The sequence below is a fragment of the Ailuropoda melanoleuca genome, chromosome 12, assembly GCF_002007445.2.
Source record: "Ailuropoda melanoleuca isolate Jingjing chromosome 12, ASM200744v2, whole genome shotgun sequence".
Taxonomy (NCBI): domain Eukaryota; kingdom Metazoa; phylum Chordata; class Mammalia; order Carnivora; family Ursidae; genus Ailuropoda; species Ailuropoda melanoleuca.
The window spans coordinates 23,118,461-23,145,143 of NC_048229.1; the positions used below are offsets into that span (position 1 = coordinate 23,118,461).

At 49.4% G+C, this 26,683-nt stretch overlaps 1 protein-coding gene across 1 annotated transcript in view; it reads right to left on the bottom strand.

Annotated features, from left to right (window-relative positions):
• Nucleotides 1–3,268: 3,268 nt before the first annotated feature.
• MYO18B (myosin XVIIIB) overlaps nucleotides 3,269–26,683 on the bottom strand; it is a 246,829-nt gene continuing 223,414 nt past the window's right edge. The window contains exons 42-43 of the mRNA XM_034638624.1: nucleotides 5,873–7,121; nucleotides 3,269–3,476 (exon numbers count right to left, since the gene is read on the bottom strand). Coding sequence (XP_034494515.1) covers nucleotides 5,885–7,121 — 1,237 coding nt within the window. The 3' untranslated portion in view covers nucleotides 3,269–3,476; nucleotides 5,873–5,884. The remainder of the gene's footprint in view (nucleotides 3,477–5,872; nucleotides 7,122–26,683) is intronic.

Below are 26,683 nucleotides of genomic sequence, written 5' to 3' on the forward strand. Positions count from 1 at the left end.
TCTTAACAGAGGGTGACAGGGTCGCCACCTCACCTTGTCACCAGGACCAACGTTTAGCATCTGTCACCGTGCTCTGAAGGTAGCTGCCCGCACTGACAAGTGAATAAGCAACCGGGACTGGGGGGTGGGAACAGAGCCTCGGCGGCCCATCATCCCATGAAGACAACAGCGGGAGCTTGGCTAAGCCATTAATCACGTCTAAAGCCTTCCATGGCTCTATCTGACATCCTCTGGCATCTATCTGCCTCTCCCAGATGCAATGTCTTCCTTCTCCTTTTCTTCCCATCTAACGATCCTCGGGATTAGGAAAGATGACAAACCCTCCATTCCTCGGCCCTAAACTGTGCAGTCAGCCAGGGGCCTTGGGTCTCTGGTGGCCTGCAGAGGGTCTGGGCAGGGAAGGGATGGTGCAGGCACAGGAGGATGGCCCGTCGCAGGCAGATGATGGACAGGGCATCAGGTGACATGGGCACGGCCGATGTGTAACTCCAAGTTTATGACCTTTCTCCTCTCGTAAGCCTTAAGCTGCACGAAGGCAGCCCTCTGCCCACCCCAGCCTCAGCTGCAACAGGGCCCAGCACGTGGGGTGGTGGGAGGGCCCATAAATATTTATTGAATGAAAAAATGTTAACTGGGTCTTTTTTTGATTTTTTTTTTTAAGATTTTATTAATTTATTTATTTGACAGAGAGAGAGGCAGCGAGAGAGGGAACACAAGCAGGGGGAGTGGAAGAGAGAGAAGCAGGCTTCCTGCTGAGCAGGGAGCCTGATGCGGGGCTCGATCCCAGGACCCTGGGATCATGACCTGAGCCAAAGGCAGACGCTTAATGACTGAGCCACCCAGGCGCCCCTTAACCAGGTCTTAAACTCTGATCTGCCTTTGGACATATCTTTTCCCTCTCTTTCCTGTAAAATGACCTCAAGTCTTTCTTCTCATCTTGAGACTCTGGGGTTCTTTTAAGACCTGGGCACGCTGTTAAAAATGGCCTCGGGACATAGAAACAAGAGGAGCCGTCTGTGATGGCTACTTAACACACTCTCACCCCTCAAATAACTGGTTATGTTGGCAGGGCAGCCATCGAAGGGCAGGGAGGTGGATGGAGCCCTGGGCATCAGAGGGCCGTACTTCTGAGCCCAAAGATCCATGGAGCCACCTTGGACTGCGAGCTGACTATGTGCTGGGCACTGCGCTCAGCGCTTCGGGAGAGTGCAGACTTCACAAGCCGCCGGCAGGCTGGTAGGAGTCCCAGACCCATTGCCCAGAGGAGGGAAGGAGGGGCCAGAAAGTAGGAAACTGGCTGAGGTCACACAGGGAGAGGACGGCAGAGCCCAGGGCTTGAGCAATTTTGATACCCGTGTCGCCAAAGTGGTAGTTCGGGTGCCGCTTACTGCCCTGGGTCCCGGGCTGAGCAAGAGGCTGATGTGACGCCAGGGTCCCCCTGGGGATTTCTGCAGTTGGCTTGCAAGCAGGAGGGTCAAGCTGGGTCAGTACCTTCTGCATCAGTCTATGCTGACTGGGGGGATCTGAGGGGCTAGGGGACAGTTGTCATCCTCCAGGATGTTAAACTGACTTCTAGCATCTTCGGGGTTTCTGTTTCCTGCACAACAGGGAGGGAAGTTGTGCTGTTAGGACTTGACTTTAACCTTTTTGGATGCACCGCTTGCACACCATTGAAGAATAACGACAGGTTTCTCCTTTCCCGAGATGTACTTCATAAAATAAACGTCCAGTAAATCTTTAACAGGGAACACACAATTTCATCTTTCTTTTTCCTTATCGCACTTCCCGTTCTCTGATAACATGTTTATTTTCTTGCTTATTGTCTGTCTCCCCAGGTAGGATGTTCCTTCCAGAAGAGCAGGAGGGGTTCTGCCTGCCCGCCGTGGATCCCTCACGTGGGGAACAGTGCCAAGCACTTAGCAGGTGCTCTGCATATATCGGCTGAATGAGGAATCCTGCTGGCACAGGAAGAGAAGCTCCTGGAAACTCACAGGTTCCAGGTCCTAAAAATGTCTGCAGATCTCCCACGCCAGGAAGGCAGTGAGAATCTTTTCTCGAGTTCCATAACTGCTTTCATTTGGGGACCAAGCTGGGAGCTTGGGACCTACTTCCCTGACCACTACATGAATAATGCTCACTATTAGCAAATTAAATCACCACCTAGTTTTGCAGAGCACCTGTTATGAGCTGAATTATGATCCTTACAAAACGTGCATGGGGAAGCCCGAAGGCCCACTACTTCCGAATGTGACTGTATTTGCAGATGGGGTCTTTAAAGGGGTGATTGTCTTGAAGCAAATCCCTTTGGATTGCCCCGATCCCATCCGACTGGTGTCCTTATACGAAGAGGAAATTTGGACACACAGGGAGACAAGCAGGGATGTGTGCAGAGAGGAAAGGCCATGGGAATGCCTAGGGAGAAGGCAGCCATCTACGAGCCAAGGGGAGACTTGCGAAGAAACTAGGCCTACTGACACCCCCTTGGTCTTGGACTTCTAAGCTCCAGAACCAGAAGGTGATACGTTTGGGGTTAAACTCCCCGGTTTGTGGTGTTTTGTTATGGCAGGCTGAGCAAGCTGACACACAGAGGGAGCTCCGATCAGCTATCCCGGAGGGGCCCGAGGGATAGAGTTTTCGTATGACCAGTACTTGAAGGGTGTTTGAAGAAGCAGGTATCCCAGCTAGAGACGTGCCTAGGCAAGTGTCGTTAGTGGCGCAGGTGCGTATTTGCGTGGGCGTGGCAGGACTGTGTATGCCAGCAGGTGTTCACTGGGGGGCTGTGAGCCGATGTTCACAGGTGCTTGAACGTTGATATTGGTGCACACGGGGGGGATGCATTCGTGTCAGTGTGTCACACACATTCAAGGTGTGTAAGCTTATTAACTTTTTCAGGGGTTTGTTCATGTAGTCATCCATCCAGATTTCTTGAATGCTTGCCTACACATATGTACACAATGTAGGCAGACAAGGGAACTATGATAGAGGTTAAATATGGGAATTAGAGGAGAATGGAGAATGAGCATTTATCTCCATTCGATGTATCAGGGAAGACTTCCTGGAGGAGGTGGCACTTGAGTTGACGAGGCCAAGTGAAGAGGAGCAAGGCCATTGCGTGGGGTTATGTAGGGGGAGAGAAATAACAGTGTGCACTTGAAACTACAAACGTTTTGGGTTGATTCCATTCCTTGGAGCCCTTCTACCCGGGCTGCCCCCGTCAACCCTCCAGAGTCCCACGGTCACAGAACAGAGAGGAAGCACGAATGCCAAGGAGCCATCACTTTATTTTGTACAGACCAAGCATGCTGGGATCCCCATGCCTGAGGGATGTGCCTCCTGCTGGACTCCTCTTGCCTCGCGAGCACAGCCATGCTGGCTGGCTCTGGACTGAGGGCCCCTGGGGAGGCCTGGCTGATCTCTCTCTTTCTCCAGACGGTTGCGGAGTCGGGAAGTCTTCGAGGGCAGTACGTCTCAGGAGGCTGGAAACAAACGCAGGGCAGAGTGGATCAATGGGATGCAAGAAGCGTGTTTGGGGGCGCTTGGGTGGCACAGTGGTTAAGCATCTGCCTTCGGCTAGGGCGTGATCCTGGCGTTATGGGATCGAGCCCCACGTCAGGCTCCTCTGCTATGAGCCTGCTTCTTCCTCTCCCTCTCCCCCCTGCTTGTGTTCCCTCTCTCGCTGGCTGTCTCTATCTCTCTCGAATAAATAAAAAAAAACTTAAAAAAAAAAAAAAAGAACCGTGTTTGGGGGGCGGAGGCCCTGACGTCCCATATCCCCGGGTGGTGTTCTACAGACACACCAGCCAGAGGAATGAAGGAGCATAGGCCGCAGAAGGGGAATGAATGTAGAGACACTTGGGACGCAGCTCCTGATGGGCCAAAGGGCTGAGTGCAGGGCAACCGGGCTGGGGATCTCTGGCATTCACATCAAACTCACGGTGTTAATCTAGGGGGTGGTATTATCAGCCCCGTTTTCTAGCTGTGGACACACGTGCTTGGCCCAGGTCTCATGGCCAATTACAAGGAAGGAACGAACTTGGGGGGGGGCTTGCTTGGTTCTGAATCCCCTAATAATAATTTACAATAATAATAATAATAACAATTATTATTATTATTTGCCTCGCTGGCAGCAGGGCTGTATTGCTCAGTTCAAGCCTCCAGTGTGGATGTCAGGGTGGAGAATATTTTTTTGGCAGACGCTGTTATCACGGTGAGCGCTGCTGGGAGGGGGAAGGACTTGAGTTTAAAAAAAAAAATGGCAGAGACAAGATGTTCTGTGATGACTTCTGCTAAGAACTGTTCTCCTTATGGACGTGTGCCCTTTACTTGGCCTTTGAAACTGCTTTCTGTGTCCCCAAGAGCATAATAATGTAAATGAATATCACATCTCTTCCCGGTAATTGAGAGCAGAGAGAAGGCCATGTTAAGTCAAATTAATTTGCTCTGATACAGTCCGAGCCCATCTCCTCGGAAGGGGCAATCGCTTTTTGATGGGCTGAGGGTGCCTCTCGAAGCAGCAGGTCTATGGAAGTGGAGGCCGGGTGGCTCGTTGCGGTCCAGGAAGGCCTCTGGAAGGAGGGCTGGGGACCGAGGCAAGGCCCCGGCCGTGCACCTGCGTGCGGCTTCGAGTTCAGCGGTGAAGAGACTCGCGGAGGCCGTGCGGTGTTATTACTGGGCAGAGGGTTTGCCTTGTGTCTGAACCTGGAGGGAGGTGCCAACGTCCCCTAACTGGCTCTGCCTCTCATCCGGGAACCACGGAGTGGAATGCCCTGCACCCTAAGGCTTGAAACGTGCTCTGGGAGGGGTTGGCAGGGGCCAGCCCTGCCTCAGGGCAAAGAGCACCGAACTGGGAGTCCAGGTGCCTGGGTTGGCGGCAGACTCCCTGGGGGGCCTTGATCTTGAGGGCTCCCTCATTTGTTCTATCACTGAGGTTGGAGTCGGGGAGTTCCAACATCCCTTTAAGCGTAGACGGCTGGGCTATCTCAGTATGGGACATCAAGGGAGGCGACCTCTTTGAAAATCCAGCTCTGTCATGGGGGAGGCTCTGAGTTTATTTCTGCGCATGCTCGGAACGGGTACCCAAGGAGAAGTGTTACGGACACGAGTGGCAATTCCGGAGTTTCGAATGCTGTTCTGCCTGGGTGACTTCCTACAAGTGACTTAACCTCTTTGACTCTGTTTGCCAACCTGCGAAATGGTAATAAGTCATCCTAACCGCCTTTTGGGGTTCCTGTGGATACGGACTTGTTCGATATGTACGCCCGACAAATGTAAGCCATTATGGGTGCTGGATTCCTCTTCCTACCTTCAGCCCGGAGAATTTCCAGGCTTCGCTCTGGGGTAGGAGAGAGGGCAGACGGAAGCCCTGCTTCTCCCATTGCTGTTCTGGGACCTTTGTCTTTGCCCCCCACCCCCACCTGCAGCCTCAGTTTCTCTCTGGATATTTAAGGCAAGAGTTGAACTCCACTCTACCCCAGGCCCCTTCTTCCCTGGCCTGAGCCTACCCGACAAGATCTGCCATCATTACGTGGACAGAAGGCCACCACGGCTCCTCTGGCACCAGGAGGAATGAAGCCCTGGAAAGACAAGACAAGGGTGGGGAAACCAAGAGCCCAGCACCTTCTTTGGCTACGGAACCCTCTGGCTTTCCAATGGGTCCGTGTTTTAAAGTGCTAAGGAATCAGAGGCACCTACCAGAGCGCTTTGCACCCGGCAACTCATTATTTCCTCAAAAACCTCTAAAACCCGTCATCTCTAGAGAAATCACTCGCAGCCTGGAAGGCAGCGGCAGCAACAGGTTTTCTCCAGGCTGCCAGACCCGGGTGGACTATTTGGTTTTCAGTCCACAAGAACAGTCCCCACCGGCTGCCTTTACCTGCACTGGCTCCTACTTCTGGAGATATTTCTTCATTATGCTCTCAACATCCTCATCTTTGCTCCCCGCCCCCGGCTCTCTGTGCTCGGGGGACGTTCGCTCGCCACCATCGCCCTCCAGCCGCGGGATTCGGGGTCGGCTCTTGATGCTGTCGGCACTTTTGAAGGACACGATGGAGCTGGAGGAGGAGGACGAGTCAGAGAGGTGAGCGGGGTCCTCCTTGGACTCCGGACTCTTTTTCAAAATGGTCTTGACCCCCGAGAGAAAGGTCCGGTCGGCCTCCTCCGTCTCAAAGTGGATGCGTGAATGCTGCGAAGTGTCTTGACCCTCTTTGGCCGCTCTGGCCAAGGACACGGGAGACTCAGGCTTCCGGATGGCTGGGAGGAAGTCATCGAAATCCACTTTGGTCTTGCGTTCGTAGTGGAGGCTTGGGACCCTCCAGGTGAAAGGATCGCTGTCCAGAGGTTCCTCCATGAGGCGGGCAAACTGGCGGTTCTGGAAGACGAGAGGCTCCTTCCCGAGGTCTGGACAGCCCGTGTCGTCGAGGGAGGACTCCAGACAGCGCCTCCGAGGCCTCAGCGTGGGCGACAAGAGCATGGACCTGGAGGAGCTCGGGGAGCTCAGTTTTCTCCCGGAGCTCTGCCCCGATTCGAAGAGGGACTCGCAGGAGCTGAACCGGGTCTTCCGCCTCTCAGGCAGCGGGGTGGTGCTCTCGGCGCTCTGGGGGGAGAGGCATTTCAGGCTGGTGGACCGCAGGAGCCCGGACGACATCCCGGAGGCGCCCTCCGGTTCCAGGGCCGACTTTGTCCCAAACCCCAGTGAGAGGTGTCTCTCGTCGCTGCCCGCCCTGGCCCTCCGCAGCGTGGAAGCCCCGGTGGTCTGGTAAATGGGCAGTGTGGGCCAGTCCTCCAGGCCCAGAGGGGACCCCTGGCCCCTCTGAGCTCTCTTCCTCCGGAGACCTTCCACAAACTCCGACAGGGCCGCCGAGGGGCTGGGCAGCTTTTCCCTGGACACCGGGGACGTGTCTGCACTCCGAGAAGCCGGGGAAGGAGACCGTGCCCCCAATCTCTCTGTGGGTTTTCTCTGCCCGCTGCACTCGTCACCGTCCCCCAGATGGTAATACTTCTGCCGGCGGAGGCAGAGGGGAGAAACAGACTTGTCCCCTGAGGTCTGGCTCTGCGCGGTCCGGGCTCTGCTCAGGGCCGACGCCGGTTGGGACATCTCTGCGTCCCTGGCCTCGTCGTTCATCCTGCACCAAGAAGACACAGGCGGTCAGTAGAAACCACGTAATTCATACCGTCCGTGCAGTGGGTGTGAGTGCCACTAGGCACAGGCGCTAATACTATTTTTCTTAGGACACACCATCCCTGCCGCACTCTCAAATGAACCGAATGATTTAACGCACACATCCAAGCCATGTAAATGATTTCTTGTTGCTTTCTGAAACGCAATTTCTGCATACAATTAAACCCAGCTAAGTACGTGTGAGAGGATTAAAACGGCAGTTAGGACGGGTGACTTTAGAGTCACAAGCCATCATATCTGACAGGATAGGACCTACCGTCCCAGGGCCTGCTGCGAAATAAGTCGTTTGCTTCTTGGGAGACTTGAGGGGGACCCGCGGCAGGGTATCTATTTAGGGCCAAGCCCAGAGGAGGGTCCCACCAAGCAGGGCTTCTGAGAGTCAGTGACCCAAATGTGTCTCAGTGGGATGCTCTGGTTTATGGGCTGGAGATAAAAACACGGTCCCTCCCCCCAAAGGAAAAGATTTTCATAAAATCGACATGAAACCAAGTCTATACACAAGAGGACAGACGGCTTCTATTCTGGGACTATACCAGGCTTGGTTCTCATGCAGAAGCATTTTGCAGAAACTGAGCCAAAAACACTCCCCCTCTGAAAAGTAGGAGCCTCACAGCGAGGAGAAATTATAGACTATAAAATAAAGGGCATCTTTACAGGAGAGAGACCGGAGTCCATCCACCGTTCCTTGAATAAATAAAATCTATTTGTCCTCCCCCTAAGAGAAATGACCCCCTGCCCACCCATGGCAAAGTTATAATTTATGAAAAAGCAAAAGGGGTATGAACGTCAGAGCCTTGGCAAGCAGACAAGCCAGGGGCTGGAAGCTGACTATGGCCAAGGGCCACGTTTATGCAGGTTTCTAGTCATTATTCCGCTTCTCTACACTGTAGCTCTAACTGGGAGCATGGGATTCAGCCCCCTTTACAGCGGGGGGAGGGGGGTGGGTGGATCCTGGTACAAGGCTCTGAGGAAGGCTTCTTGCCCACGGCGGCGTGATGTCACCATTTCCACACCAACCACAAGGGACAGTTTAGAAGGAAAAGAGAGGACCACAGTGGCCCAAAGGGCTTTTGAATCTGTTAAGGAAGCCAAGTCAATGGTCCCTGATGGAGATACCCAGAGGGGGAGGAAGGTACAGGCAGGGGAATGGGAATCAGGGTCTTTTCTAAGCACATGGGTAGGGGACTGCGACCCTGGCTTCCTGAGGTCCTGAGGTCAAAGGCGCAACCATCCCATAAGCCCCTCTCTTCTGGGGTTGGCAGGAGCTTCCCTGGACCCCAGATCCATGGGAGGTCACCATGGCAATGATGCTCGGTTCAAGAGTTCCATGAGTGGTAGGCACAGGGCTGGCTGTGTTCATCTGCTTCTCCTGCCCTTGGGCAACTAGGTGGAGGGTCAAGGTTGTGGTGGGGGTGGGGGGACCACAGGGTCAAGGTGGTGGTATAGGTAAGCTACCTCCATTACCCACTCTCTTCCCCATCATCGGTCCTTCTCTGGCGGAGGCACGCTCCCCACGCCCTTCCCAGCCCCTGCCTTGAGCTTCCCTCTTGTTCACCGCGCTCTAGCCACCCGGGTCTCCCCGTGCCGAGCCCTTCCAGCTTCTGGTGTGGAAGAGAAGAGCCCGGTCATGGTTGCTGACACGTGGGGAAGTCACAGGAATGAAAGAAAAGCCTGGGGCACAGTGCCTGGCACCTAGGTCCTCAAATAACGGTGGTGAGATGAAGAATTAAGAACCGATAACTAATGGCTGTGCATCATTGCAACTAACTGTGGTGATCGTGAAGCCTTCCAGGAGTCTTTGCGTCTTGAGCCTAACCCATTGCTGGAGGCCACGAAAGCCTCAGTTCCAGCTGCAGGACGGAGGAGCGGAAGAACGAGTGAGCAGGTGACCTGGTGGCTCACGGAAGGCTTGGTCCCCATGTGCTAAGCCAGCAGCCACACAATTTGCCCAGAGTGTCTGCCTCCTTTCCCGTTTCTTGGCTGTCACCTTCCATCTGTCACCCCTGGATGTGAGCTGGAGTGACCCCTTTATGAGGACCTGAAGCTGTGTCGTCAATATCATTGCCTTGGCATCCCTCCCTGAGCCCATGGCAAGGTGGCCTTCTCGCTCTTTGCTTTACCTTTGGGGTTTTTTTTGTTTTTTTTTTAATAAACATTTTGGAGTTGCCAGGGGCAGTGGGCTGCCACCGGAGCCAACAAAAGTCATTTCTGCCCTGCCTTGGCCCTGAAGGGAGGTGGGCGTGATGAATATGTCTCAGGGGCTCAGTCACATCCATCACCTGCCATGTGGGGATGGTGGCGTCGGGGCACCCGTCCCTGAGTCTCCTGGGATGCTGCCGTCCCAATCACTCTAGCTCCCAGCTCGAGCGCCGGCTGTGGATGCCAGGACAGGGCATGGGGAGAGGGAAGGAAGAGAATTTAGGAGGAGGAAGAAGGGAGACAGAGGAAGGTGGGGAGGAGGGAGGTGGGGAGGAGGAAAAGGGAAGGAGGAGTAAGGGAAGAAGAAGAAGGAGACAGGGGAGGAGGAGACGGGAGGAGGAGGAAAGGGGGAGGAGAAGGAAGGGGAGAAGAAGAAGGAGGAAGGGAAGGAGGAGCAAAGGAGGAGGCGGAAGTGGAAGGAAAGGAGGAGGAAGGGGGAAAGGAGGGGAGGAAGAGGAAGGGGAAGTAGAGAAAAGCAGAAGGAGACGAGGTGGGGGAACCCCTACCCCCCAGCCCTGCTGTCGAGACCGTGCAGGCTGTCATCCCTGCACCCTCTGTCTTGGCACTGAGCCCAGCACACAGCAGCTGCTCAGTAAATTTGGTTGAACTGAGTCAAGTTTAGCTTGGAAACAGGTTCACAAGGAAGAGGACCTAGCAGAACGGGAAGGGGAGGAGGGTCCAAGGGAAGCGGGAAGAAAGGAAGCAGGCAAGTGAACAGCTGCAGTGAGAATGGGTGGGGGGCTGGAGAGGAGAGGGGAAGAAGAGGGTGCCTGAGGGCTAAGGTAGGGAGGGGGTGACACAGAAGGGGCACAGGCTGGCAGTGGAAGGTCTGCCTTCCTTGTCTTTGACCCAAGGTGGGATGGACAGGGGGGCACAGGAAGCCATCACCAGCCTGGGAGTGGGGGTCTGGAGGCCCCAGGTGGTGAAAGCTGGTGTCCAGGACACAGGCTTACTGGGACCAACCCCATGGGGACCCCCAACACCACCAGACCCAACAGATCTGACTGCCTTCCCCGAGGCCCACCAGGAGCAGTAAAGCTCACTTCCATANCAGGAGCAGTAAGCTTCCTTCCATAAGGTGTACAAGCCAAAACGTCCCAGCCCGGTGGTCACTGAGCTCTGCCGAGGGGCCCAAGGGCCTGGTGTTCTGGGGGGGGGTGTGGGTAGGCTGGGTCCCACTTTCCTTGAGTTGTCTGGTGCGTTCAGAGCCTCAGCCAGTGGGCTTGAAACAGAAGCACAAGCCAAGCTGTGTTGACCCCTAGGGAGCTGGACGGGACGGACAAGGAGGAGAAGGAGGAAGGGGTAGAGCGAAGGGAAGCAGATGACATGGGGAAGGGAAGGGTAGGGCACCCAGAGAGAAAGAAAGAAGTCGTGGCTGAGTACTGTCTCCTGATTTTGCCATTCAGAAATGCACCCACATCCCTGCGATGCCGGCATTTCCACTCCAAGTACGAAGTTGCTTGCATCCACTCCTTTCCGCGTGCACACCGCAGAATGTCACGTACACGCAGACACCCTCTTGCAGACTTCTGGGGGCGGGGGTCGTCCCAGTTCTGCCCTTGAGGCAGGTGATCCTCTCCATTTCTGACCCAGCTTTGGACATTTCAAACCAGCCTGCTGTTATCATCCAGGGGCCTGGGAAGACTCATTTTTTCCCCCCAGCTGTCCTTACTGGACGGCTTGACTCAGATAGAACTCTCCTCCCTCAGTGTCGCATGATGGATGGCTGGCAGACGATCAAGATGTCACTGAGCCTGCCTCCCGGAACCTTGGCCGGGGCGAGCGCTAATGCATAGAAGTTTCACTGGGAGACAAGTATGGACAAAAGCTAGGCGGGGACACCCTGTTACTCCAAGGAGAGACTCCAGCAACATCTTGGGAACTTCTGCTGTCTGGCCTTTAGTCTATCTGAAGAGGAATAATTTAAAAATCTTAATGCTCGTTTGATGGTTTTCCTTTTTTAAAATTTTCTTTAGATTTTTTAAATTTATTTTTTTAAAGATTTTTTTAAATTTTATTTGAGAGAGTGAGCGAGAGAATAAGAGATCTCGCACAAGCAGGATGAAGGGTAGAGGGAGAAGCAGATTTCCCACTGAGCAAGGAGCCTGATGTGGGACTTGATCCCAGGATGCCAGGATCATGACCTGCGCTGAAGGCAGATGCTTAACTGACCGAGCCACCCAGGCGCCCTAGGTTTTTATTTATTTATTTGACAGAGAGAGAGGGAGAGAGCACAAGCAGGGGGAGAAGCAGAGAGAGAGGGAGAAGCAGGCTCTCCACTGAGCAGGGAGCCGGATATGGGGCTCAATCTCAGGACCCCGGGATCATGACCTGAGCTGAAGGCAGACTCTTGAAGGACTGAGCCACCCAGGCGCCCCCTATTGTTTTGCTTTAATAGCCCTGCCCATCAGAGGTAGAGAAGTCTCCAGACGAGGGCAGAGGTTCAAGAACATACAGTTGCCATATATGAGCCTGCTCTGAGCAGCACAGGAAAAGGACGAGGATATAGAAGCAGTCCGTTGGGCAGCAGAATGAACCAGCTGCCAAGACACGTGTCTCAGCATGAACCCTACCCCTGCCCCTGCCAGGCTGTCCTGTGAACGCGGCTCCATCATTTTACCATGAATGTTCCATGAATATCAGGTGAAGAATGGAAAAGGCATGTCTCTACACACGCAATTTGTATGCATGATCTCATCAGGGTCAGAATCCTTGCCCCATCTTACGGATGAGGAAACTGAATCCCACTCGTGAGAAGCCATTCCCCCAAGGTCACACTGCTAAGTGGCAGAGCCTGGATTTGAACCCCGGTGGGCCAGATCCGCACGTCATGCCTTTCCCTTCCACAACATCCCATGCCCTCCAGGCAGAAAGGTGAGTGGAAACCTCGGCTGGCTGAACTCCTATCTACATGTCCATATATTTCAACGTCCGCTGAGGCATAGTGAACCAAAAAGGAGAGATCCAAGTCAAGGAGAGACATGGGATTCACCGGCCCCCGCATTATTACACAGCAAAAATAATTCCCAAGTCTGAGTCTGTCTGGGCAGAGCCTGGGCCAACAGTAGCTACAGAAAACTGGAGGCGGACTTAATGACACCGTGAATCATCCCCCGAGATGTGCTGTCACCCCCGTTCTTCATCTGCACCCTGAAATTCAAGAGGAAATTAAAAATGTATGGACGTTCTAACACTGGCAAGGGCCGGGATGGGAAACCAGATGTGCCTTTAAGATGACCTGAAGGTGTGTGACCAAGGCCAACAGGACAACGGATAATCTGTAGTAGACATTGTTATGGTGTCCGAGACTGCGTGATGTGGTAGGAAAGTGAGACATTGATTAAGCCCCTTCGGGGTGCAGCTGAATTCTGCATAATCCCTGCTGTATTTTGTGCCTTTACACTTTGCAGACATTCCTTGATTTTATCTTCGCAATAGTCCTCTATTATAATCCACTATCGTAATCTTCCTGTTTCACAGATGTGGCTCAGAAGGATATGTAATTTGCTTTACAATCAATGGGAGAACATGGATGTAAGCCAAGGAGTCCAGCTCCGGGATCCATGCCTCCTAACTGCTCTCCTCTCCTGCCCTTTACTGTCCTATTTTACAGATGAGGAAACCGAGGCTCGGAGAGGCATGTGGGCTTGCCGAGGATGTTTAGGGCCCAGGCTCTCCTCTCGGTCTGACCGTGTACGATGCTGCAAGAACATGGGCTGCCTTACCCTCCTGGAGAGCACACAGGAGGAGTGGAGACTGGGTAAACCCATGAAGAAGGGTCAGCAGGGCAAAAAGTTCTGGGTAAACTGAGCCTCAGACTAAGTGCAACAGGAGGTTGGCAAGGGAGAGAGGTACCGGAGCCTGGATGCTTGGCCTTTCTGGAGGACGTTGGTGGGGTTGAGTGAGGCTTTTGGAAGGGTGGTAGGGTTTGGGCAGGGATGTCGAGGAAGCACCGGGAGGAGATCCCCATCCTTCCCTCTCCCCTGCCAGTTATGAGCTTATTCAATATCCAAACCCTTGGCAAGCAAGGGCTGATAATCTAAATCTCACAGGCAAGGAATCCAAGGCTGAGCAAGGCCACCCAGCTGGAAGACTCGAAGCAAGGAGGAAGCCATGGGATGGGACAACCGAAGAAGCATGCTCGACCACGGTGAGCCTGGTTACTCCTGGCCGGAAGGTACAAAGGCTTGAGTCAGGAAACAGACTCTGTAAATATATTCTTGATAATATATTGGTTTCTATGGGACAAGATACCTCCCAAGTCTTCCTTGCTGTTCACCCTGATCTTAAGTGGGTGCTGAGTCTTTGACACTTGGGCAAAAGCAATCCAGTGACCCTCCCTCAGTAGATGCCTGTCTGCCTACCTTCTGTGCATCAGAAGGTTCTAGATTTTTCCTTGGCCTCACCCATACATTCTACTGGGTTCTAAATACTAGGTACTAGGACCAGCAGTTTTTAAATGCAGTTGACCACCAGAACTACCCCTGAACTCTATTAAACACACACACACACACACACACACACACACACACACACACACACACATTTCAGTGAGATGAGGGGGAGGTGAGGGGACCATTCTAGTTTCAAGGGGAATAAAGGCTAACCAAAGATGTGAATAAAAGAGGGAAAACTGTGTGTGGGAAGAGAGGGGGTATATAGGTACTTCCTGTTTAATTTTTCTGTAATCCTTCTAAAAACTTCCCCCCCAATACATTCTACTATTTTTTATTTAAAGAGAGAAATTCAAGAAACAAAACAACCAAATACAACAAATATCTTTAAGAGTATACAGTGATACGGACAATTTTAGGATATTGGGGGTAATACGGATGTTGGGATCTTGGATGATCTTATGCGCGTGTTGATTTTCTTCGGTGCGCGAGTGCTATGGTAGTTAAGAAATGTCCTTCTTCTTAGGAGAAAGATGGGAAACTATTTTAAGGAAAACCGTCATGATGTTTTCAACTTATGGGCCCAACGGTAGCCTCCTCCAGAAAGCCTTCCCCCACCTCCCAGGCTGGGTGAGGTGTCTCCTTTGGCTTCCACAGCCCCTGGACTCTCCCATTACTGTTTACTGCAATTGCTTGTTGACTTATTTGTAACCTACAACAGGACTGTTATGATCTAGATTGGACAGTTCTTCTATGAATCCCCGGTATCTAGAAGGAAAGTTTACGGGATGGAAGGAATGAAGGAATGGAGCAGCGGGGGAGGGGGTGTGGAAACATAGAAAGAATGAACGAAAGGGCTCCATCTGACTCCTCTGGCTGGTTCATTTAGACCCCAGCAGCCCTGCTTCTCAGTCAGCCAATCCTATGTCTCCAAGCTTAAAAACAATAGATTTCAAGCCAAATTCTGGCACACAATCTGGAGTGAATGCTTCATGTCTAAACCCAAGCCAAAAGCCTGGTTTCATTGCTACAGAATTCCATCAACTTCCAGAATATCAGAATGGAAAGGGAGCTGAAAGTCCAGCTGGCTTGAACACCTCATTCTACACCTGGAACGACAGCGAAGGAAAGAGAATATCTCAGGTCATACTCTGATTAGACAGTAAAAGTACTGATTGCGTACTCTCTACCTTCTTCTTTTCCTTTTTCTTTTTTAGAGAGAGAAGGGGGGGAGGGACAGAGAGAGAAAGAGAGAGAATCTCAAGCAGACTCCGCCCTGAACACAGAGCTCGACATGGGGCTCGATCTCACAGCCCTGAGATCATGACCTGAGCTGAAAGAAAGGGTCAGATGTTTAACTGACTGAGCCACCCAGGCGCTCCTATACTTCTTTACCTTTTGTTACAATTCCCACAATGTTTTGAAAGAACAAACTGGATACGTAAAGGGATTAAAATTCTAATTGGATTGGAGATTCAACTTGGGTTCAACATATTTAAATAAATTTTCAATGCATTTCTTCACTTTTCAGACATTGCTTCAGTGGAACGTGGTGCAATGAAAATAACCATAAAAAAAATCTCAGACTTAGTCATAAAAGCACCCAGTTCCTCATGAAAATGCAGTTTTCAGTGAATGGAAATTATCCAGCCAGCCAGCCAGCCAGCCAGCCACCCCTCCTTACATCCATCCAGAGTCATTTACTGAATCCATGATCCCAGATGCCATCAATACAGAGATCAATAGCCCTCGCAGTACAGAACTTAAAGTCTAAAAGGGAAAGTAGATTCACCATGTTATGACTGGAAGGAAATTTGAGTGAACCTTCGTATCCTCTTAGGCATGGGAAATAAGGAAGAAATGTTTACTTAGCAAAGGGAGTAAAAAGTCTAGCTCAGCATTCAATTTCTCACTATGATAGATTAGCTTTTTCAGATAGACTAGATTTTCCAGAGAAAATCTCCACATAGAAAAACTAAAAAGCTAACTTTAAATTTACAGGCATTGGAGGGCACCAAAGCAGCCAGGACTTGAAGGGTCAAATTTTGAAAAGAAGGAAGTATGTTGAGGTCAGCCCATCACCATAGCATCTTTCCTCTGGAGTCATTTGCTGATCTTGGGGAAGAAGAACTAATCCAAGGAACATACACATTCGGATATCAAGACTTACATACAAAGCTACATTAATTAAGGCAATGTTAAATCAGCTCAAAGATGGACAAGCAGGAAAATGAAATAGAACAGGGTCTAGAATATATATAAAATCACTTGATGTAATAGAAGATGATAACGGTGGTAAACGTGAAAAATATGACTTCTTTTAAAATACATACACAAGGCTAGTTTGATAGTCATATGCCAATGAATCTTAACCCCTACCTCACACCATAAATATGAATTCCTGATGAATTGTATATCTAGATATAAAAGTTAAATCAATACAGTGTTTGTAAGAAAACATAGGGGGATGTTTTCCTAATTTGGGAGTAGGCAAATAAATCTTCAGTGGAATAGAAAAAGCACCAACAATAAAGGAAAAATAGCGTAAGTTCAGTTATATTAAAATTAAGAACTCCTCAGAATAAACCGTAAGAGTGAAAAAGGCATTCCATCAAATGGAGTGACTCCACTTACTCAAGAAGACTTATATCTAGAATATATCAAGGATTCCTGCAAATTAATAAAAAAAAAAAAAGAGAGACAACCCAGAAGAAAAAACATAATGGGCAAAAGACTGGATCAGACATTGCATCAAAAAGGATATCCCAATGGATATATAAGCACACAAAAAAGTTTCTTTATCAGGAACGTGCAACTTAAAACCAAAAATGTGACCCTACCAATATCGAGCAAAATAGCTAACATTTTTTAAAAAATGACAAAACCAAGTGTAAGCAAAAATGCAGAGCAAGATTCCTCTCCCTCTGCCCCTGCCCCCACTCCCCTGCTCTCTCTCTTTCTCTCTCTCTAATAAGCAAATCTTTTTTTAAATGTTTTTTTATTATATTATGTTAGTCACCATACAGTACATCCCTGGTTTCTGATGTAAAGTTCGATGATTCATTAATTGCATATAACACCCAGTGCACCATGCTATCCATGCCCTCCTTACTAACAAATCTTTAAAAAAAAAAATAGAAACAATCTAAAATGTCTATTATTAACCGAATGAATAAATCATTATAATATATTCCTTTTTTGTTTTTTAAAGATTTTATTTATTTATGTATTTGACAGAGATAGAGACAGCCAGCGAGAGAGGGAACACAAGCAGGGGGAGTGGGAGAGGAAGAAGCAGGCTCATAGCGGGAGCCTGATGTGGGGCTCGATCCCATAACGCCGGGATCATGCCCTGAGCCGAAAGCAGATGCTTAACTGCTGTGCCACCCAGGCGCCCCCATTATAATATATTCCTACAGTGGAGCATTAGAGATCAGGTTTTCTCAGTGGTGGCGTAATTGACATTTTGGCCCAGATAATTCTGTGCGGTCAGTCCTGTGCATCGTACGATGCTTAGCACCACCCTGGTCTTCTACAGTAGCACCTGTCTCTGTTATGATGACCAACAGTGTCTCCAGACACGATCAACTATCTCCTGGCAGAGAGGGGGGAGCAAAACTGCCCCCAGTTGAGAACCACAGTTATGGACTATGGAGCAAAGAAAACAAGGGAATGTCCCCTACATGCAACAATGTGAATGAAGCTTGTAAACATAATATTAAAAGGGGTGCCCGGGTGGTGTAGTCGGTTAAGCATCTGACTCTCGGTTTCAGCTCAGGTCATGACTTCAGCCCTGTGTCCTGCTCCGAGTTCAGCTCAGAGTCTGCTTGGGAATCTCTCTCCCTCTCCCTCTGCCCCTCCTTCTCAGGCTCTCTCTCTCTAAAATATAATAAATAAATCTTAAAAAAAAAAACCCACATAAAAGAAAGAAGCCAGATGCCAAAGAGTACTACTGGATACTTTCTCTTATATAGAACTAAAAAAACCAAAAAAAAAAACAAACAAAAAAAACCCCAGTCATATCTAATTCATAGCGTTAGAAGTCAGGATGGTGGTTACCTTTGAGGAAGGAAGAGGTCATGACTTGAACAGGATCAAGAAGGTTTTAGGGGCACCTACGATGATCTGGTTTTGCTTTTGGTAGTAATTACATAGGTAGGACCAACTTTTGAAAATTTCATAATGATGTACTTTCCTGGATGTGTGTTTCAATGATAGGTCTACCTCACCAAAAATAGAGCTCAGAGAGCCACAGATTCTAAAAGAATGTTCTGAACCATCAACGTTTAATCCAAATGCTTTTTACACAAACTTGCAGCTAAATTAGATGAGACTCAAAATTCCTGAGAGAGCCACAGATAGCAGCCAACACCTGGAGTTTTAGGTAGAAAACAGCCCTCCTTCCCATGGAAACCTGTCCAAGAGTCACGTTGGCTCCCAGGCTGAATCCTGGACAGAGCCAGACTTCCGGTTCCACTTGCTCAGGCCTGGGGTCTGTGGTAAATGTATTTGTATTGACATTTCCATGCTTTCAGTTTCCACTAATCTTCCTAAGACTGTTAAAACTGAATAGCAGCCCTTTGTCCCAGGAAGACATAAAACCATATTCATGAGAGCCCTGTTCCTTAAGTATCTTCAGGATTAAAATGACCCTGAGCTCCCCGTCTAAGAATGCAGAGACCAGTAAATAAATGTACTATTGAAATAAGATTAGCGGTGAATGCTTAACCTACTTCGAGAACGACCTGTTTCTAGCACTAAGTACCATCCATTCACATTTGCATAATTAATGAACTAATTACAAACTCATCTTATCTAATCATTTAAGCAGGCCTCATGTGACCCATCCTTGCCTTCACTTCCCTGGTAGACTAATTGCCCTTCCTTGAAAGGAATGCAACTTTATTTTAAAAACAATACCCTGTAATTTAGACCTTTTTACTAATTCAAGCCAGCCTCGTCCCACATAAAAATCAAGGGGGGTGAAAGGAAGTTGGTGTCTAAATCTTGTTCTTTTTTAAACCAAGAACGGCAAGCCGAGAGTATGGGGCTGCAAATGTTTACGGAAAGCAAATTTTCCCCCAGAAAAAGGAAAAGTTGTAATGTCATCGTTTAGCCAAACGAACAGCGGTTGTGTTAAATCGGCACCAAAGCAAATGATACATACAACAGTAATTAGCGAAGATTACACAGTAATTAAAATCACGATGATTATGTGAGTGAGAATAATTTATACAATAATCTCCATGCTCACACTGCAATATGGTACAAGTCCAATAGCAACAGTGGAGAGCCATGTTTGGTAATAAATTCAAACGACAGCATCACTAATTGTGTGATGATAGATTGGTCATTGAAATTGAGGGATAAATAAAGTCTCTGACCAGGACACACACACAATTTTCTTTGGGCTTCCCAAGGCTACTCAATGGGACCTCAAACACTTGAATACGTTTTCTCTTTTCTTACTGTCTTCTCCTTTCCCTTGTCTACCCTCCCATCCCTAGACTCTGTATGCATAATTTTGTCCACTCCCATAATTCAACCTTCCCCTTGGTGGAAAACTTTTGCTTTGCTTATTTGATTTTTATCTACTCACTATTATTCTGCTTTGGGTAAGGCACCCCTTATCCTTTGGGGAAACCCTTCCTCCCGCAGTGTTCCTGTGGTTTGGGCAGGAATAATCCCATCTCCCAGAACCAGGGGAGGGCACCAATTTAAGCCTAGGTAAGAGACGCCTTCAATCCCCTTATCCGTTCTGATTGGTTCAGAACAGACATGTGACTCCCTTTGGGCCAATGAAAGTCAAGCTCAGGATTTTCGTGCAACTGTTTAGAAGATTGAAGCCCTCTCTTTACTTTTGGACTCTGAGCAGTCCAGGCATGAGCTGGAAGATCTTGGCCGCCATCTTGCTACCTCAGAAAAAAGCCAATGTAGAGAAGAGTAGGGCAGAGAGGTTGCTGAGGGATCAAATCCCCATGATCATTTTTGAATCCCTGGATGGAGGGAATGAGACCAGAAAGGCAGGCAGAAGCCAGATCATGCAGAGCACTGTAAGCCTACGAAGGTACTAGAATTCCATCCTGTTCTATCATGGAGGGCAGAGATCACCAAAGTTTTCCTGTAAAGGGCACACGGCAATTATTTGTGGCCTAGAGGCCATCTGGTCTCCGTGGCAACTACTCAGGTCTGCCTTCCCAACGCAGAGACAATCATAAACAATATGGAAAATCAAAACCAAAAACGTGAGTGTGGCTGGTTTCCAATAAAACTTAATTTACAAAAATATATCAAGGACCAGATCTGGCCTGTAGGCAGGAGTTTGCTGACTCGCGGGAGGAGATGGGAAGCCACTGCAGCCGGACTTTCTTTTTAAAGGGATCATCCTGGCTGAAGTGTAGAGGGCGGACCAAGGGAGGACGGTCTTTGTCAGCGTGGAGGACAGAAATGATGGTAGCCTGACTTATGGGTGTTGGCGGTAGGGATGGAGAGAAGCAGAGAGAGCTAAGGGTGTTGGGGGGGGAGAATAAATAAGATGTGGGGATCTGTTGATTATGAGGATGAAAGAGAGGGGATGCTAGTCTGAGAAGACCTGGTTTGGGCGGCTTTATGAACGACAGAACCACCAAATGATACTAATAACACAGAGTGGATGGGGAGGCAGGAACTCCCTCCTGGATATGCTGAGTTAAGACACCGGAGAGACACGCAGTTGGCAGACAATTAGATACACTATCTCCATTTAAAACCTGGGAGAACGTAAGAGCTGGAGGTCTCCATTTGGGGGCTGCCCACTTACAGTAGGGGAGTTAAAAATCACAAGAGGATCATTGGGGATCAGGTAGAGAGCAAAACAGCCAGGTGAGGGCAGCACCCCGCGGCCCCTGACCCCCGCATTTGGGGGGTAGTGGTGGGAAGGAAAAGACCAGAAAAGAGAGGTCTGAGGAGCTCCAAGGAGCAGAAACGTCTACGAGGCTGAGTGAACAGAGAAGTGTTCGATGGGTTTGCCAACGCGGGGGAGAAGTCCAGAGAAAGATCAAGACTGGAGAACGTCCCCCAATTTGTCCCTTCGGAAGCCGCTGACATGGCGAGGAAAGTTTCAACAAGTGGTGGGGGCCAGGCTCTGGGTGGCAGGAATGGGAGGAGTGTGAGTACAGATGGTGGGTGTGGAGCCCCACTTTGGAGAAGCCTGGCTCCAAAGGGGAGGAAAACGAAGACCTTGGGGGGATTGCAAGGTGAGGAGGGGGTCTACAGTGAAGCAGGGAAAGCCTGATGTACGGTGAAGACAAGAAGGAAGTGGGGAGGGGGCGCCTGGGTGGCACAGCGGTTAAGCGTCTGCCTTCGGCTCAGGGCGTGATCCCGGCATTATGGGATCGAGCCCCACGTCAGGCTCCTCTGCTGTGAGCCTGCTTCTTCCTCTCCCACTCCCCCTGCTTGTGTTCCCTCTCTCGCTGGCTGTCTCTATCTCTGTCAAATAAATAAATAAAANAAAATCTTTAAAAAAAAAAAAAGAAGGAAGTGGGGAGAGGCCCCCCACTTTCACACTGGGCCAGGAAGGGCAGAGGCAGAGAGGCCAGGCACACGGCGGGGGCCGAGGTGCGCGTACCCGTCCCCGGACGGCCCTGATACCACCTGCAGCCAGAGGTTAGGAGAGATTCCTAAGCCAAGTGTGACTGCCACTGCCAAGCCCATAAACTTCTTCTCTGGGGGCCGCGAAGGTAATTTAGTGTCCCCATCTCCAGAAGCTCTTGCATTTATCAGCGGCAGCTGCATGGTTCCTGGACTGTAAATCATAAGGCTTTAGGTGTATTTCTCTTGGGTTGACGGCCCCTTATAAATAATGCAGGGAATGCTTTATTTTTTTTGGCAGAAGACTGCTTTCTCTCTCTCTTCTGTTTTTAAAGTGACCTTCTTTCTCAGTCAAATTCAGAATGTCCAAGAGACTCATTTATTAAGCCCTACGAGGTGCCAGGTAGCACGGGGCTGGGGATATAGGTGTGTCGTCCTCTCCTACTGTCCAATCTGCTAGCAGAAAGGACACAGGGACAATCTGGTAGCATCCAGTCAAGTTTAACGCAAACGCCCTTGGACCCACCAAATCATTTGCCCACATGCGTAAGAGTGCGTGTGTGTGTTTTAAAGGCTTACAGGCTCAGAGCAAATACCTGGAAAACAGCTGAAAGGGAAAGAAGACTTTAATGAAATAAACCGCATGATGTGAAGATCTTTTGCAGGACTTGAAAAAAATGAGACCGACCTAGGCCAGTAAGGAAAGATTGCCACAATATATTGTAGAGGGAAAGAAGCACATAGTAAGAATTTTTGTAGTGTGTAAGGCACATCATGGAGCGTCGTATCATTTACATCTTTTAAAAGCCCACAAATATGTTCTATATTTGTTACAGGTACATACATGTTTAAAAATCCATGGAGAAAGATGTGGAAGGGGGTGCCCTGAACTGAAGGTGGTGGATAACTTTGGGAAGGGAGCTGCGATTGGGGGTGTTGTTAAGAGGATTTTAGCTTTGGGCCACCTGAGTTCTTGATTTTGGCTCAAGTCATGATCTCAGGGTCATGAGATCGAGCCCCATGTCAGGCTCTGTGCTGGGCGTGGAGTCTGCTTTCAATTCTCTCTTCTTCTCTCTCTCTCTGCCCCTCCCCCTCCTCCACCCCTTTCTTGCACACGTGTGTACTCTCTCTCTCTCTCTCCAAAAAAAGAGGATTTTAGCCTTTTCTGTTATATTTTAAGTTCTCGAAGGGAGGAAGAATTCATAGATTACTTGTGCAGTTAGAAAGAGCTGGAAGGCACCTGAGGCCTAAGCCTGGACTTCACTATAAGTTTGGGTAAGATACTTCTCTCCGCAGACCTCTACATTCCCCATCTGCATAAGGAGCAAAGTGGGTCAGATAATCCCAGAGGTTCCTTCTAACTCAGAAGTTCTTGACTCTTTACATTGCAAACGTGTTCCAAGGACAGTGCTCAGAAATTTCAGGGCTTACTGCCATGGGATATGACACTCAGTAGGCATTTTTTGGTTCGATGCTGAGTGTTGAATGATAATCCTTATGCAATTTTAATATTAAGAGTGGTTGTTGCCAGTAATTTTTACAGGTGAGTGACCTGCACCACCCTCCCCCTGCTAAATGTCAGAGAACCATGGTAGTGTAGGAAATACAAATACAGGCTTTGGAGGGATTCAAATCTGAATTCGAATCTGAAGACTGGCTCTATTACTTATCTGCTATGGGACGTCAATCAGTTACCGACCCTCTGTGAGTCACAGTCCGGGCTGAGATAGGACCAAGTAGGGTTAATATGTCTGCTCCAGCCTTGATGTTATGGTTAGCTATTCTCAACAATCATTTACTATTTATTTTATTTATTTATTTTTTTGAGAGAGAGAGAGAGGTTGTGCGTGTGTGAGTTGGGGGGGGTTGGGGCAGAGGGAGAAGGAGAGAGAGAATCTCAAGCAGGCTCCACACCCAGGAACCCAGTGCAGGGCTTGATCTCATGACCCTGAGATCATGACCTGAGCCAAAATCTAGTTGCATGCTTAACTGACTGAGCCACCCGGGTGCCCCCTCAACATTTATTGAGCACCAACTGTATGCCAGCCCCAGGGATGTAGACCTAAAGAAAATAGACAAGGAATTTATGGTCCCTCCTTGCCTCCTGGCTGCATCACTTGTCCTTGGTGCAGGCACCCCTGCTCTGAGCTGTGCTGGGCCAAGCCCAAGGACTTGGAACGGGAGAAGGAAAGCGGGGCTAGGCTCTGGATAGGGCTGTCTGGGGATGCCAAGGACAGACTCTGCTTGAGGCACGGCTCTAAGAACAGGGTTAGGCCGTCTGTGCTTGAATCAGCTGTGGGCCTCGGATTCCTGTTCCATCACGTGGGACCACGTCTGTCTCCTGGGGTTTCTCTGGGTACCAAGTAGATACCAACGCTAATAAAGCTAATTTTCTTGAGCTCCTTCTAGGTGCCAGGGGCTCTGAATGAAGACACATTTGTGTCATCTCATTAACCTGACATCAACCCAGGTTTATTCACAAAGAAACACAGACGAGAAGTTAAGAAATCTTGCTCCAAATCTCACTGTTGCAAGGGAGCAAATGGAGGGTTGGAATTCACGTGCTGTGAGCTCAGCCCACGTACCCAAATCCCTGCAGCCTCCCGTCTCCCACTCAAAGGGGTGACGAACAACTTAGGACGTAACCGAAGGGCTAAGGATCCTTATCACGCACGCTCCCACAGGCATGCCTCGGAGATTTTCGGGTTCGGTTCCAGACCGCTGCGATAAAGCATCTCAACAAAGCAAGTCAAATTCATTTCTCGGCTTTCCAGTTGCACATTAAAGTTATGTCTGCACTATACTGTATTCTATTAAATGGGCAATAGCATTGTCTCTAAAAAGCATAATTAAGTACATATCTTTCTTAAAAAATACTTTATTGCTAGTAATGCTAACCATTGTCTGAGCTCTCAGCGAGTCAACCTCTTTTTGCCGGTGGAAGGTCTCGCCTCCATGCTGATGGCTGCTGACCGATCAGGGGGTGGTCACTGAAGGATGGGGAGGCTACGTCAGTTTCTTAAAATAAGACAACACGACGTTTGTCACGTCAATGGACTCTCCCTTTCACAAACGACTTCTCTGTAGCAGGCGATGATGGTGTCGGATAGCATTTTCCCCACAGCAGAACTTCTTTCAAGATTGGAGTCTGTCCTCTCGAGCCCTGCTGCTGCTTTATCGACCAAGTGCGTGGGACGTTCTGAATGCTCTGCCGTCGTGTCAACAGTCTTCACAGAGTCCTCACCAGGAGGAAACTTCCATCTCCAGACACCGCCTCCTTTGCTCGTCCACGAGAAGCAATTCCTCATCGGTTCAAGTTTTATCACGAGTTTCTAGCAATTCAGTCCCATCTTCAGGCTCCACGTCTAATTCTAGTTCTCTTGCTGTTCCCACCCCATCTGCAGCTACTTCCTCCACTGAAGTCTTGAACCCTCTCCAAGTCTTCCGTGAAGGTTGGAATCAACCTCTTCCACGCTCTGTTAGCAGTGCTGTTTTGACCTCTCCCGTGAATCAGGAATATTCTTAATGCTATCTAGAATGGTGAACGCTTTCCAGAAGGTTTCCAGTTTACTTTGCCCAGACCCATCAGAGGATGCACTATTTACAGCAGCTCTAGCCTTTCAGATGGATTTCTTAAATAATAAGGCCTGAAAGTTGAAATGACTTCTTGGTTCATGGGCTATGGAATGGATGTTGTGTTCACAGGCATGAAAACAACATTCATCTCCTACATCTCCACTCCGTCCGAGCTTTCGGGTGACCAGGTGCATGGCCAATGAGCAGTGATATTCTGAAAGGCATCTTTCTTTTTCTTGAGCAGCAGGTCTCAACTGTGGGCCTCAGATATTCAGTAAACTGTGTTGTAAACAGATATTTAGTGAACTGTGTCGTAAACAAATTCAGTAAACTGTGCTGTCATCGGGCTTTGTCATTGCGTTTACGGAGCACGGACAGAGTCAATTTAGCGTCATGCTTCGGGGCCCTAGGATTTTCAGAACGGTAAGTGAGCACTGGCTTCCACTCAGAGACACCAGCTGCATTAGCCCCTCACAAGAGAGTCAGCCTGTCCTTTGCAGCCTGGAGGCCAGGCACTGACTTCTCCTCTGCAGCTATGAAAGTTCTCCGATAGCAGGCTCTTACGTCAACACTGAAAATCATTGTTGAGTGCAGCCACCTTCATGGATGAGCTTGGCTGGCTCTTCTGGAGAACTCATTGCCACTTCTGCGTGAGCACCTGCTGCCTCGCCTTGCACTTCTGTGTTATGGGGATGGCTTCTTTCCTTAGACCTTGTGAGCCAACCTCGGCTAGCTTCAGATGTTCCTTCTGCAGCCGCCTCCCCTCTCTCAGCCTTCGCAGAATGGAAGGCAGTTAGGGCCTTGCTCTGGGCTCAGCTCTGGCTTCAGGGACTGTTGTGCCAGGTTTGAGCTTCCATCCAGACCATGCACACTCTCTCCAGATCCACAAGAAGGCTGTTTTCTTTCCTTAGCATTCGTGTGTTCGCCAAGTAGCACTTGTCATTTCCTTCGAGATCTCTTCCTTTGTGTCCACCATATGCCTAAGTGTTTGGCACAAGAGGCCCAGGTTTTAGCCCCTTGGAGCTTTTGACGTGCCTTCCTCACTACGCTGAATCATGCCTAGCTTTCGATTAAAACTGAGAGACGTGTGACTTTTCCATTCCCTTGGACACTTAGAGGCCACTGTAAGGTTATGAATGGGCCTCATTTCAATATTGTTATGTCTCGGGGAACAGGGAGGCTCGAGGAGAGGGAGAGAGATGGGGGAACAGCTGGTCAATGGAGCAATCAGAATACACGCAACATTTACTGATTAAGTTCACCATCTTATATGGACGTGTTACCCGTGGTGCCCCAGAATAATTATGATAGTAATATCAAAGATCACCGATCACCATAACAAATATAATAGAAAGAAGAAAGCTTGAAATATTGCAAGAATTACCAAAATGCAACACAGAGACACAGAGCAAATGCTGTTGGATAAATGACACCGATTGATCAACTTGCTTGACAAACCTCCAATTGGTAAGATACGTGCTATCTGATGGTGCAAAACTGTGAACACAATACAGCGAGGTATGCCTGTCCAGTTGTTAATTACAAAACTCAGATATTATGTTAATGAGCATTCCCATCCTCCTGTGGCCGCTGCCATTGCTGTTTCTGCTGCCTTCTACCCCGGCTGACGGGGAAAAATAGGGGTATGTATTTATCGGGAGAGAAAAATTCCTCATCCTCTGGGGTTCACAGAAGAGGTGGCTCTTTCTCCAGACAGGCCTTTGTGTTTAATTAAGCGCAGTAATCAGATAATCTTGCTTTAATTAAC